This window comes from Meleagris gallopavo, chromosome 5 (genome assembly GCF_000146605.3).
Source record: "Meleagris gallopavo isolate NT-WF06-2002-E0010 breed Aviagen turkey brand Nicholas breeding stock chromosome 5, Turkey_5.1, whole genome shotgun sequence".
In the NCBI taxonomy this organism is placed as follows: domain Eukaryota; kingdom Metazoa; phylum Chordata; class Aves; order Galliformes; family Phasianidae; genus Meleagris; species Meleagris gallopavo.
The window spans coordinates 54,048,343-54,063,054 of record NC_015015.2 but is presented as its reverse complement, the minus strand read 5'-3'; the positions used below and the strand labels follow the sequence as shown (position 1 = coordinate 54,063,054).

At 47.6% G+C, this 14,712-nt stretch overlaps 1 protein-coding gene across 1 annotated transcript in view; it reads left to right on the top strand.

Moving 5' to 3' along the window:
* DAAM1 (dishevelled associated activator of morphogenesis 1) overlaps nt 1-14,712 on the top strand; it is an 88,667-nt gene that overhangs the window by 51,635 nt on the left and 22,320 nt on the right. Inside the window, 11 exon segments of the mRNA XM_031553730.1 lie at nt 8,536-8,607; nt 9,322-9,416; nt 10,873-11,206; nt 11,701-11,811; nt 11,925-12,028; nt 12,518-12,584; nt 12,880-12,997; nt 13,121-13,259; nt 13,736-13,794; nt 14,140-14,327; nt 14,630-14,712. The exon segment at nt 14,630-14,712 is cut by the window's right edge and continues 22 nt beyond it. Coding sequence (XP_031409590.1) covers nt 8,536-8,607; nt 9,322-9,416; nt 10,873-11,206; nt 11,701-11,811; nt 11,925-12,028; nt 12,518-12,584; nt 12,880-12,997; nt 13,121-13,259; nt 13,736-13,794; nt 14,140-14,327; nt 14,630-14,712 — 1,370 coding nt within the window.

Sequence of the window (14,712 nt, the reverse complement as noted above, 5' to 3'; positions counted from 1 at the left end):
AGATCCTGCAGGAGTTACTGCACTGGGGAGAAATGGGGCAAAAAGTCCTTCCAGTATTTAGAAGGGCTCATAATTAGGAGGGAGACCAACTTTTGACATAGACTGATAGTGACAGGACAAGTGGAAATGGTTTTAAACTAAAAGAGGAGAGATTTAGATTAGATGTTAGGGGGAAGTTTTTCATTTACAGGGAGGTGAGGCCCTTACACTGCTGCTCAGAGCTGTGGGTGCCCCATCCCTGGCCAGGTTGGAAGGAGCCCTGGGCCTCATCTGGTGCCTGATTTAGAAGTTGCAAACCCTGCCTACAGCAGGGGGTTGGAGCTAGATGTTCTTTAAGATCCTTTCCAACTCAGGCCATTCTATGATTCTATGAAAAATATTAAATTTCAGAAACTGATTGAAGCATGGTAAGAACAAGGTGATTCCAGGAGCTCAGTTTTGCAGCATCATCTCTCAGTGGGGAGCAAATGCCCATTATTCCCAAATTTGCTACCACATCCCATAACGTTTCCACTTTGCTGCAGAAGTTGGCTCTGAAATGCTCATAGAGGCCTGGCTGTGCTCAGATGGTACTTGTCACTGCTAATGCATGTTTTCTTCAGCTCTAGCAATGGCACCAGATTTTCTAGCCTCATTTCAGGCCAAGAGACAGCTTACCTTGCTCATGTAGGATTAAGTTTTAAGCCTCTCATAAATACCCCTAAAATTCATGTATTATTGTTATACAGAGGCCTGGCATACCCGAGATTTAAATTGGAGGGGAGATGATGTTAACAAATTACAGGTGCTTCCTAATCAACAAGGAAATGAGCAGAAGATACTCACTTGTCACTGCCTCTGGGATAAAGCTAGCCATAGTCCAGTGTGTCTGGATAATCAGAGACATTAGGAACTTAAATCAAACAGCTCCATGTAATTATTATTGTGTGTGAAGATTACGTGGTATCTAATCTCCTGGGTAGGGTTTAGATGGGACTGATGTTCCCCCATTCCAGCACTCACACAGGCACTGTGATGTTTTTTGAAAATGGTGCTGGAGAAAGTCACTGCTCCTTGGTGGGTGTGAAGGAAAGAGCTGCAGAGTTGCCCTGTGCCATCCTCCAGAGCGCTGCCCTGCTCAAGAAACCATCTGGGCGACCTGCAGGGCTTATGCAGGAGGTGTGCTGGTGGCTGGTTTGCAAGAAAGACAAGTGCTTTTGTCCTGCTTTTTAATTAAAAATGAGCAAAACCATATCAGCAGAGCCTTCAGCAGGTGGGAAGCGTGAAGAGCCAGGAATCAGGTGTGCTGGAAAACATTTCCATGTGCATGGCATGCTCTAGGCAGTTCTGCTTCCCTGTGATGAACATGGCTTGAGGACAACATGAAGAAACATTTGTGGCTCTCACAGCACCTTACAGAACTCATACTTGTGTACATCTTTGTTTTTATCTGGCTATATCTTCAGGGTAGCTCGTAATATCTGGCACTGAGGGTTGGACTTCTCCAACTGAGAGTAATTATTGGGATTAGGCAGCACTGCTGGTGCTGGATATGAGGCTGGGGTCCTACCTAGCTGCCTCAGCCACAGCCCCAGTGGCTGTGATTTGGGAAATTCAGGACACACTGAAATATTTTGTCTTGTCAATGGTTAATAGCAAGTCATTGCTTGAAATACATGAGAACTTGTAACACCTGATGGGTCCTTGGGGGAGTTGGCAAAGGCTGACATCAGTCATAGGCAGCTGAGTGACTTGCCAAGGGTCCAAAACTTTCCCAAGAGCAGTTTTTAAGAGACCATAAAGGTTCCAACCCCCCTGCCATGCGCAGGGTTGCCAATCACTAAGTCAGACACTAGATCAGATAATAGATCAGGCTGCCCAGAACCCCATCCAACCTGGCCCTGAACATGTCCAGGGATGGGGCACCCCCAGCTTTTTAGGCAGCAGTGCCAGGGCCTCACTGCCCTCTGATGCTCTGAGGGCAGAGAGAGAAAAAGCAGCTTGTGATCGAGGCTGGCCAGACTGGAGGCAGCCACTCAGGCAGGAGCTGAAGTCTGCATTAAATCCACACTCAAATCAGGAGGGAGGATTTAAAGAGTACTGGACCCCCTTTGAAGTTGTCAATTCTTTCTTCAGCCGAGATAAAGCAAGGAAATGTGAAAGTGGAGGTGCATTAACAGCAGGATAAGGTCTCATTTTAGAAGTGGTATTTCTGGATGATGACTCGTTTCATACCTCATCTCAAAGCATTTTATTCCCTGCTGGTCCTGCTCTCCAGGAGAGGATATTGCTCGGAAGCACAGGGAGGAAGCCGGAGGGTTTCCAGGTTTAACGTTTCTTTGGCTGTGGGTTTGAGGCAGTGAAAACAAAGAGGGACTCGGGATGGCCTTTCTCAAGCAGAGGACAGGCTCCAAAGGGAGCTAATAAATAATTTTGTTCTTACTCTGCAGCACCTCTTCCTTGCAGGAGGTTGACTCCTGCCAGCCCCAGCCGTCGTGCTGCTGGAGCAAGTCACTGGGTCATCTTTAAGATCCTCAGAATTCGGGTAGATTCGGGGGTATTCAGGCAGAAGTGCACCATAAAAAGGTGCATGGAAAGGATTGGTAGCTAAAATCAGTCTGAAAATATGTGGGTTCTGGCTCTGGCCCCTTCCTTTCATTTAGACCTATCTCTCTACAGCATCTGTAGAACCCGAGCAGAGGTTGTGCAGGGATGACAAATGACCTGTGAAGATGACAAACGATGCTGCATGCTTTAAACCTGTGCTGAAAAGCTGTTAGCGTGGTGATGCTGGGCGCATAGCTCTTCAGTACGAAGCTGTCCTCGGGCAAGCAAGAGTTACCTTTACATCTAACATTTCCTCAGCTGTCAGACGTAACATCACAGTCCCTTTGCGTTAGGAAAAGGCAACAATGGTGTGTTTGCAGGGAGAACAGGGAAAAAACATGATAAATAGGGAAGTGAGTGATGACTCTCCAATGATATTGTTTTTCCCAACCAGATGGCCTCTTTCCTGTCTGACTGTGCCTTCCAGCCTCCAGAGAGCTCTGCTTTCCAGCTTTCTGCTCCACGTGCATCTTTGTCCTGGAGCTTGACCATGGGACTTGTGTTGATGTAAATTTCCTCCATTTAAAACCATTTCCCCCCCCCCCTTTTTTTCTTTTTTTTCCCTTGCAGTAGCTCAGAGCAAAATCTGGCAGAGGAAGAGGAAAAAATAGCCCGGCACTTTGCCTGCTAAGCCACCTGGGTTGAATGAGGAGTGCTGCAGCCGGGAGATACCTGCAGTTGTGGCTGCAGCAGGTTGAACACCATCTCGGGTGTAATTCTTCTCACTGACACTCCTCCCCTTCCCTCTCCCACAGCCGGAGAACACGGCTGTGTATACATGGCTGGGGGTATTTCTCAATAGGAAATGTTTATGGTTTTTATCTTTCAAGGTAATTCCCTTTTAGTTCCAATCACAACACACTTTTGTTAAAGCGAGGATTTTCTCTGTCTCCAGCCAAAAAATGCATCTGTTAGCAATCTTTTTGGATTTAAACTGAAGCTTTTTAAACAATGAACCATCTGACTATGAAAGGCATCTGGTCATGGTATATTTGCTTATTGTTAGCATAATTTTTAAACCCTGGGAAAAGCATACAAGGGCCTGTGTGCATTTGTAGAAAGGAGAGTGTAGGAAGTATTAAAGAAGAACTGCATAGCCTGTGGTTTAATGGGATGGTTCAGATCTGAGATAGCAACTTTGGGAGATTCATATTAAATAACAGCCCTTCTCAGCAGCTGTGAGGCTGGCAGGGTCACTCTGCGAGCATTTGGCAGAGCATAGGGAAATGACATTGTTTGCATTATTCATTTTTTTGGTGTATGGATGCCACTGCTTGTGCACACCTGGCAAGGGTTCATCCACGTTGGCCGAGCTGTGCTGGCTTGAAACTGCAAACCTGGCAGCTTAAATCTACTTGTGCTACTGCCTGCTTCTTTTTCTATCTTGCAAACAGCACCCAGGTTGATCATCCTGGACTGTTCCTCTCTTGGCCTTGGAGATGCCAAAACTGGGTGGGCTGCTGGCAGTACTGAGCTTTACCTTGCTCTCCATTGGAGCTTGCATAAAAACAAAGCATTTGCTTCCATTTTTGCAACTGGAACAAAGTTTTTAGAAGGAAGATTCAGCCCTGGTGAGTCTGGCAGCTGTATTCCCACACAAATCTCCAGGTCAAACAGGGGCTACCTGCTTATCCCGGACACTTGACGATCTGGCTCCTGCCTCTTTTAGGTTTCTTAACCTTCCTTGTGGCTGTCCTGCAGGGAAGTCCTCCTGGGACAAGCCAGCTCAGCAGCTTGTCCCAAGAGGGGGTGTCTACCATAGTTTCTAGTGGTCAGATCTCTGGGGTTGGCGTGGAGCTGGCTGTCAGTCCTCACTTTTGTGCTTCTTAAGGAGTCAGCAAGCGAAGGAAATGCATTTGGAGGTTTTCCCCAAAGCCTTGGGCTTGCCTGATGTGTTCTTGCCTAACAAGCTGGTAGTGATGGTTTGTAACGCAGAAGAGTGTTGGGCAGGCTGCAGAACTGGGCTTTGGGGATTTTTGCTTCTCCTAAGGCCATTGGACTCATTGGTGGCTGTTCTTAGAATGCCGTGCACTGAGCTGCCCTGATGAGTATTCAGACCCATACATGGGGAAAGGAGGAAGGAAAACCACACTGTGTGCAACCACTCTGTGTCCCCAGCTGCTTTGCTCCTTCCCCACTGACTTCTTACCTGCTCACAGCACCTTCCCTTCCCTGGCCAAGCTTCCGAATGAGAGAGGAAGTGGAAGGTTTTGGTGACTAGAGGAAGAAATTGAGAAATGCTTCTGTCCCTGGATGTGGTGGACCATCCTGGAGAGCTGAATTTGTTACATCCCACATGCCTCCAAAAACCTGCCTGGGTGAATTCACCTCATCAAACCTTGGTGCCTGGAAAGCTTCCTCCCTCATCCTGCCTCCGAGCAAAGCCATGTGAGTCACTTCCCTCCAGGCTCCTCACTTTGTCAGGAGGCTCCTTTATTGCCACCAAATGCACTGAAGGACACTTATTGGTGTGCTGTAGACCATTAGCCACAATAATTACCATTGCTCAGCATCCTGCAGTGAGCTAAAGGAAGCTCCTGCCCTGATCTTTGGCTGCTTTATTGTGCTTTCCCCTTTTGCATGGGAGGCTGCCTTCCGACGAGCCTGCCCGGCTGCTCATGTGAATTAATGAGGTTCTGCCACACTTAATTGAGAGCACTCTTTAAATTGGGGGTTTCAGGGAGGAAATGCAAGAGCCCGAGGGAGCCGAAGCAAAAGGAAATATTTATAATGCAGCAAGTTAATTATAAATGAGCAATTTAGCCAATTTTGTTGTTCAGCCTCCTTCCCACCCCCTGGAGACCTTGGTGTTTTGTGCTTCACAGCTCCCTTTCAGTCCTAAGGCAGCAGCAGGTCTGTGTTCACACTGGGGCAGCAGTCATCTCATGGTTCCATGCTGTGCTGTGGTGGGATCCCACCCCTTCCCAAAGCTTGGTGTTGCTGCTGGAAGGGGCTGGTGTACTGCTGATGGAACCTTCAGTGATTCCTGCAGGAGGGAACAGGAACTGATCCCATTGTGAACAGCATTCAAGGCACATGTGTGCACTCTGGCTGCACCATCCTCTGGGACCAAGTGAGCGTGCCAACCTCTAAAGGGAGGAAGAAAGCTGGCACAATGGAAATCTTTACCCACAGACTTTGCAGGGCTGGTGCTGAGCCTTCCTGCAGCAGGACTGCTCAGAGGGATGGGCTGACAGATGTGCACAGGCTTGCAGCATCCCTGTCCCCCTTCCCTCTTTTTAATTGCCTTGGGCACACATACATGCTCTCCCCCATGTCTGCTGCATGCACATGTGCACCAGCAGGTGCTGGGGGCTCACCCTCTGCATCTTGTAGCAGCTGTGTCGAAGCTGGCAGGGTTTTGTGGTCCCAGCCTGGTGCCTGTGTTCCCATGCAATGTCTCAAGGCAGGTTTGGATCAGTGAACTGGGTTATGTTGGCACCCATTAGCAGATCCAGGTGAAGTGAGAAGCCAAAAGGAGCCTTGGTTTGCTCCTTGCTCCTGCACTATGCAGCTAGGCTGAGTGCATGGGGGAGTGGGGTCCTACAGCAGCCCAGGGGAACACTGCATTGGGATGGCAGAGGCAAGTTGCCCTTTGGCTGCAGGCAGAGCACAAGGGATGCTCTGTGGGTTTCCCCAGCTGTGTGGGAGAAATCACAGTATGACTTTTTGTCTTTCTGTTAGACATAAATTACACCCATCTCTCAGCACCTAAGTGCTTTCTCCATGATCCTGAGCAGCTGTAGGGTAACTGTGACTTCCCCATAGCCTGGCATGCTAATTATGGGACTGCTGCGGGCACTGCTCTGCCAAATCTCACGGTGGGAAGCCCTGATCATAGGCAGCTGCAGGTAGCTGAAAATTGATGCACTGAGGGCATTCCTCCTGCCTGGAGATAGCTGGGAGGTGGGAATGGTCCCTGCCCCACAGCCATCACTTTAAACAGCCAGTTGGGATGATAATCCCAAATGTGGCCAAAAATGTAGCAAGATTAGCAGCCAGATGGGTTGTTTAGGAACAGTTGTTTCAGCTGGTCTGTTTGACAAGGGACAGCAAGAGGTCTCAGGTCTCACCTCTGCCCCTCCATCCTCTTCTTTTCTACTCAGGGCAACTTTTCTAAGCAGAGGAAAGCAGAGAGAAGCCCATGCCTTCCATTTTCCCTGCTTGTGGAAAGACCAGAGCATATCTATCTCTCCCCTTCAGAATCAGTGTTTCTCTCTCAACCAGCAGATGAGCATTTTTCATGTTGGCAGCAGTATTTGGACAAGATGGGAATGATTTTCTCCTCTGCTGGATTTGGGCACCACACTGGTCCCCACAGTGGCTGGGGATGTGATGGCAGGTGACATGACCTGTGGGATTTTATGGGGATTTTGGGACACCTGTAGCTGGCAAAAACTTTTTGGCAAAGCACAGGTCTTAATGGTTCTCCCACCAACACAAGCAGGCACTGGGACCTCCTGCAGGCTTATTAGGCTTGGCAGTGGGTAGGACAGATTTTTTAGTTGTTTTTCTAACATCTTTGGAAAAAAAATTCTGCTGATTCCCATTTGGATTAAAAAAAAAAAAAGTTGAGAGAAGGTGAATCAAGTGTTTCATTCAAAACTTGGGTTCTTGGCAGGAGAAGGAAGGGCAAGCAGCCCAAACTAATAAAGCAGAGGGCACGGAGGCGTAAATACAGTCTTCTTGTTCAGAAAAGTCTTTTCATTTGCTTTAAACTTGACCAGATCTGTGGATAAGCAGTTTCTCTCACCTTTGGCATGCTGGGGGAAATGCCTGAAGGGCTGCCACCTGCTCACTCTTGAACTTCTCCTGTCCCCATCCCATAGCCACGCACCACAAAGGCTCACTAATTCTCTATTTTGTCCTCTTGGCAAGCTGTACCTTGAGAAATTTGGATGCACAAACATTTGTGCCTCTTGAACCAAAGTAAATATTTTGGACTCTGTTAACTTGCAGAAATCAACTGGACTATCAGTAGTTGTCTGCACGCACAGATGTGGGAGCACGAGAGTGCCTTGTCCAGTTCCTTCCCTAGCAAGGAATTGCAGTGTGGGTTAACCCTCATAAATACCTCAAGCTCCATCTTAAATTTAGGGCTGGATTGTTTCTTCTGGTCCAACCGGAAGGAGATGCATTTTTTGTATCCTTTTTCTTCTTTTTGGTAGAAATGTAGGGGAAATAGAGTGGGGAAAAGAGTTGGTCTTGAGCTGTTCCTTCAGAACATCTATACATGCGGTGTTATTTATCTGAGCATGGCTCAGTAGTCTGTTGGTGATGTCCTACAGGAACATGGCAGACCTTGAAAACCTCTGCTGGGTCTCACCAGGTGCAGAGCATTGTAACTGGGATGACCAAATAGGGCTCTGCATCAATCATTGTCATAGGTCATGGGCTCAGGGGGACATCCTTTGACAGGGGACATTGCCATGTGCTTGTTCCCTCCTAATAACTAATGAATCCCCAGGGGAGCTGTCTGTTTTGTGCCAAGAGATTCTCCTATTGGTATGTCACAGCCTTCCTCCAGGTGTGAAATCTTGTTCTTGTCACATTTATGTAGCCTTCGTAGCTTGTAAAAACTCATTTTTTTTCCTCAAAGCACATTCACTGAGGCTGTACAGCCAAAACTTCAAGGGCACAGTAGAGTTAGTACAAGAGAAATCCGAGTGTAAGATTCCAGACTGATGCAGCATCACTGGGGCAGAGCTTAGTCACAGATAGATGGCATAAAGAAAATTGTATATAAAAAAGTGTGCATTCAATAGATCAGGTAATGTTCTGGAACTATCAGCAGTGAGTTCAGAACACAGAAAATTGAGCCTATATTGATATCAAGTAATGTGAGAGCACGAGGGAACGTCATAGATGGTTGGCTCTAAAGGGCAGGAGACATTAATGCCATTTTTTCTGATCAACTCTCTTTGTCTTGCTTTTCCCCACTCTCTGCAGGACCAAGAAGAAAATAAAGGGGCCACTAGCTGGCCTGAGTTTTACATCGATCAGCTGAACTCAATGGCTGCTGTAAGTATTTCTGCAGTGCTACAGCACTGATGGCAGTGATTTAAGCCAGGAGAAATGCAGGAAGAGGTTTCATTGTTCATTGGATGCTGCTCTGGAGTACAAAGTTCTCCAAGGCACAGGGGTCTTTCATCTAGCTCCAAGCCAGAAGGCTGCAAGACTGAGGGTAAACAGGGATTTTCAGGCTGGTTTTTAAGGAAGCTGTCTGATCATTCAGTGGCAGAGAGGCACCAAGTTGCTGCTGCAAGGAAAGTGAGATCTCTGCTACCATTCTGTTCCTTGCTGAACTGGTGGTGGTTGTGCTGGGTAAAAATGAAATAGCACTGTGGGAAATACAGTTCCTGTAAGGCAAGGCTGCACTGGGAGACCTGGGAGATGCCCTGTTGACCCCAAATGTGAATACAAGATCCTGTCCCATTTGGGCTGCAGGACATCCCTGCAGCCCCCCCACCTACACAGGTGCACATGAGATGCGCAATTACCAGCTAAAAGACCCCACCTCTCTCACCCCCATCACAGTTTAGCACCTTTTCCCTGTGGAGTCTCTGTTAGCATTGCCTTAGCCTCCTGTATCCTCCCCATAAGTGTCTCTGCTTTCAGAGTTGGTTTCAGGTCCTAGCTCCATCTCCTGCACTGTGGTTTGGCACACTGGAGTGGCTCGTGGCCCTTCTGCTTGTGCCTGCACCTCATTTCAACTTTACATCTTTCCTTTTGCAGAGGAAATCGCTGATTGCTTTGGAAAAAGAAGATGAGGAGGAGAGAAATAAAACAATAGAAAGTTTGAAGACTGCACTGAGGACGAAACCAATGAGGCAATTCTCTTCATTTCCTTGCTTTATTGCTCTGGTTATAGCTTTTGATTTGTGTTCTTTGGCAGAAGAGTTTTAGAATAGAAATGGAAATGGGAGTAGTGCAGGATGGGGAAGAGACTTGGGACACAAAGACTCTGAAATTACATTTGCTTTTTTGAATCAGCTCTTGTCATTTTGTTCCTTTTCTTCAGTCTTTTTAGTTGCAGAGAACCATCAGCACAAAATCTTTCAGATGCCTCAGGTTGAGTTCTAATGGGGAAGTGTTTCATTATAATTGCACTGCCCATTGTGGTTGTAGAAGACACAGCTCTTGTTTGCAAATGCATTACACTCCATTTCCATTTGTCTTCTGCAATGGTTCTGGTGGTAGTAATTGGCAAGGAGTTCCCAAGGTTGGCTGGTTTCCATGAAACCCAGCACTGTTGGTGCTGGCTCCTACCATTCCCAGGTGGTAGTCTGCAGTGAAACTTTCAAGAGTGCTTGAAAATGCTTTGTGAGTCCATCACACTGAAATCGTGGGTCGATGGTTTGACTAGATGATCTTAGTGATCTTTTCCAACCTTAATGATTCTGTAAAATTCAGAGGGATGCAGAAGGCTATGTAGAAAACTTTACCTGCTGGATGTATTTTGGCTTTCAGAGAAGTGAACAACAAATTTCCTATTGACTTTCCTGAAATAAGATTGGCCTTTCAAGCAGAGAAATCAGTTTTCACTCAAGCCACAATAACACTTTTGTTGCTGCATATGAACACTAGTGGTTGTAAATTAAACTCATCCCAGTGCTGGGATGTTTTTTGGCTCACTTACTGTGCAAGCCCACCCCTTTTGCCAAAACAGAATGTACCCGGCCACATGGCATCAGGGAAAGAGGTGTTTTTGGAAACACATGTGCAATTTGGGTGGGTTATGTCTGCATGTTTTGTTGAGTCTGCTTGCTATTTAGCAGCATTAGAAATCATCACCAAAATCTAAAATCTCTGCTTAAAAATGTGTGAGAGGTGCACAGCTGAGGAGGATGTGGATGGAGAGGCAGCAGGAGGCAGAAGGTCCAGCAGGCATTGAGGGAGTGGGCTTGGTTGTCATTGGGGTTTCTGTGGGTTGGCTGCAGCTGGTGAGAAGACAGTTTCACAGCTGGGAAGCTTCTTCCCATCCTCTCCAAAACTGGTCCTAAAGGAGGCTGATCTAAATCTCAGGGTGGGGATAGGGGAGACTTTGCAGCAGAGTGGCTGCACCATAGCGAGTTCTTCACCTCTGATTGGAAGGATGGAATTTTGCAACTCTGTTGCTGTGCTCTGGGCTGTAGGAGTCCTGCTGGCTTTCTGCTATATCCAAAGACCATTGCAGGAAAATTTACAGTAAGGCATTCTGGATTTACAAGAACAGACAAGTCAGCCCTATTGGTGAGTTGAGCAGTCGTTTAGCATTTGATTTTAAAACATCCCTCTTCCTGACAGGTTTGTAACCCGATTCATCGACCTGGATGGCTTGTCATGTATTCTGAACTTTCTCAAAAGCATGGACTATGAGACAGCAGAGTCTCGAATACATACCTCGCTCATTGGATGTATAAAAGCACTAATGAACAACTCCCTGGGCCGGGCTCACGTCCTGGCCCATTCGGAGAGCATTAACGTAATCGCTCAGAGTCTGAGCACAGAGAATATTAAGACAAAGGTGGCAGTGCTGGAAATCATGGGCGCCGTGTGCCTGGTTCCTGGCGGCCACAAAAAGGTACTGGAGGCTATGCTGCACTACCAGAAATACGCCAGCGAACGGACTCGTTTTCAGGTGGGTGCCTCTCAACTCACTTTTACACTTCCAAAATTTGGATCTGGGTCTGGCCAAACCATCACCGGTGCTGGGGGAAGAGGGAGCCTCTCCAGAGAGCCCAAATCAGTATTCTTGTTCTTTTCTTCTCTGGGTATGTGAATGCCATGTATGCATGATTTGCTATGGCCATGTGAATTTTGATAGTCTATGAATTACGCCAGACCAATGCTGTATCTGTTGAGAGCCACAGCTGAGCAAAGAATGGGAAAAGTTATTTAAGGCAGTTCCCCCAACAATGCTTGCTTTTATAGAGTTGTCAGGAATGAAAGTAAAGCTGCAGTACATCTGGATGGGCAGATGTTTGCAGGCACAGGTTCTGTATGAGTTGTGCTACAGCAAGCAGCAGCTGTTGGTTCAGAAAGTGTCACCAGTGAACTCTGTGGGGGCTTTGGGACCACCAGGAGTAGATCCTGCAGCTCCTGGGCTGTTAACTTACACTGTACATTTGACAGACGCTGATCAATGACCTGGACAAGAGCACAGGAAGGTATCGGGATGAAGTAAGCCTCAAGACAGCAATCATGTCCTTCATCAATGCAGTCCTGAGCCAGGGGGCAGGCGTGGTGAGCTCTGGGGCTCTCTTGCACAGGGTGGTCTTTCGGTGGGCTTGGGGTTTTCAAGAAGCTTTTTGAGGAAGTGCACCTTGCTGTGTTAACCCTACAATTGTCCCTCACAGGAAAGCCTGGATTTCAGACTTCACCTGAGATATGAATTTCTCATGCTTGGAATCCAGCCAGTCATTGACAAACTAAGAGAGCATGAAAATTCAACCCTAGACCGGTAAGTGGGGACACACAGCCCACTGTTATTTTTTCCCTTTCCTTACATGCACGATTTCTGGTTTTTGGAGTTGGCCTTTGGGATCTGGCTCCTCTTTAGGAAATGCTTTGGTATCACCGAATTCAGAGTAGAAGAAACCCCATGTCTGCTGCACTCCCGCATAGAATTGAGCTGGGAGGGTTGTACCACCCTGGTGGGATGCTGTCAGTCCTCTTCTTCTCTTCCAAGAGGCTCCTTGGAAAGGCTGCAATTACTTTGCCCTCTATCTTTCTGAATTGGTTTTTCAAGCTGGCAAGAGTGAAGACAAACATGTGGAGCTGTGGGAGCTCTAGACTGAAGTTCTCATTGGTGTTTCAAGTCCCACTTGTCTCTGGACCACTGCCTGTTAGCAAGCTGTTCTGGAAGCTGTTCCAAACTGGCTGCCTTTTATTTACTGTCATGCACATATCCACTTTTAATAGGCTTTTTCTCTTTCCTTTCTTTCCTCAGGCATTTAGATTTTTTTGAAATGCTTAGAAATGAAGATGAACTGGAATTTGCAAAAAGATTTGAGCTGGTGAGTGTCAAAGTTACTGGTGCAGAGACTGGCATTTGATCTTACAGATCTTTTTAAAGTCACCTCTGTAGACTGGAGCAAAGTTCTGGCTTTTGAATCAAATTTGGTGGCTGTAAATCTCCCTCCTGTTGCCCTGCTCTGTTGCTTCATGTCTCTTTTCTCCTGGCTGCGGACCAGTGCTGTTCAACTTTCACTGGGCTCTTGTGATTTTTCTTCACACTGGATGCGGATGGCTTGTAGGATTGGTTGCTCACTTTGATCCGTAGGCCAGATGACACTTTGCTCTCTTCTGCAGGTTCACATAGACACCAAAAGTGCAACTCAGATGTTTGAGCTGACGAGAAAGAGGCTTACTCACACAGAGGCATACCCGCACTTTATGTCCATCCTGCACCACTGTCTCCAAATGCCTTGTGAGTATGGTGTGGGGAGCAAAACCACACGCTTCCAGAGGCTTCAGAGCACAACTCCCCTGTCCAAGGGGGGCAGCCACATCCCTGCTGCTTCTCTCAGCCTCTCCCCTTCCTCCTATCCAGATAAAAGAAGCGGCAACACTGTTCAGTACTGGCTGCTGCTGGACAGGATCATACAGCAAATCGTCATTCAGAGTGACAAAGGGCAGGACCCCGACGCCACTCCCCTGGAAAACTTCAATATCAAAAATGTTGTCCGAATGTAAGTGCTCATCCACCATTCTTCGGGTTTGCTGCGTGAGTTCAGCTGTTCAAGAGGGATAGCAGGCAGGGCGGCAAGGTTTGGGATTCATCCCTGGCAGAGTTGGATCATTTAGATCTACTCAGCAAGATGTGCATACAAATTAAGCTCAACCACTGTGTCCTCAGTGAGCTGTTTCTCTTGACTGTCATTGTCACTATGCCTTACTCATCACTCACTGCTCTCACAGTGATGTTTCTGCTCCTTGGCTGGACAAGCCACAGTCCCTGGAGGGGAGCAGAACATGCCAGTGTGCAAACCGTGCAGCCAGGAGCCGTGGGAAGGCACAGCTGAAGTGTCTGAAATACCAGCATGGGAGCTGCACCCTGCACAGCCCCAGCTCCTCTGCACACTGCTTCTCAGTCACGTTTTTTACTGGCAATGTTTGCTGACCGCATGAGGGATGTCTCACAGCGCTGCTTGTCTCCTGCTTTTAGGTTAGTCAACGAAAATGAAGTTAAACAGTGGAAAGAGCAAGCAGAAAAAATGCGGAAAGGTGAGTGATGGAAAAATGAAAGGCATTAACTCTAAGTGTGTTAACTCTAAGCGTGCATAGTAAGCTAGGCAGATAGCATTTACATATTGCACTGAATGGGCTCTGTGTGAATACTGGGTTTGTATTATGCTATGGGGCTTACCAAAGAAATAGATTCTTGTTTCTTCATGGGGTCTGCAGCACAGAGGTAGCTTTGGTCAGGGTACCGCACACACTCCCTTCCCTCAGCTGTATATGAGGAAAGTGTGCACGTGGGTTTTATAACCCCACACGCTGCTGTTTGCTGTACTGGAGTGTTCATCACATTAAAATGGATTCATAGGCTGGTGTGGGGGGCTGTTTCAGAGCACTCCGAGCTTCAGCAGAAGTTGGAGAAGAAGGAGCGGGAGTGTGACGCAAAGGCCCAGGAGAAGGAAGAAATGATGCAGACGCTGAACAAGATGAAGGAGAAGCTGGAGAAGGAGTCCAGTGAGCACAAACAGGTCAAGCAGCAGGTGGCAGATCTCACGGCGCAGCTCCACGAGATGAGCAGGGTGAGGCCCCAAACCTCCTCCCCTTTGCTACCTCATCCCAAATCCCCCCGAGTTGCTGTGGAGTGATTTCAGGAAGCCAAGCTACAAAGGGAGCTAAGAAAGTTGCTTGTTTGTAGGGCCACCAAGATGACCATCCCTGGGGAGGGAGCTATCTCACCTCTTTATCTGCATTTGACCTCAGTCAAGAGTGCTGAAGCCTCTGTGTACTCCCTCTGGTGCTTAAATTTTGGCCAGAAACAAAGGTGTTTTTTGGATGGTGCCCTCCCTCTGTGTGACCAGTCCCTCCTCTCTTTCTCTCTCAGAGGGCGATCTGTGCTGCCGGCCCTGGAGGACCTCCTTTGCCACCAGGAGCTCCTGGTGGTCCTTTACCACCTCCAGCTCCAGG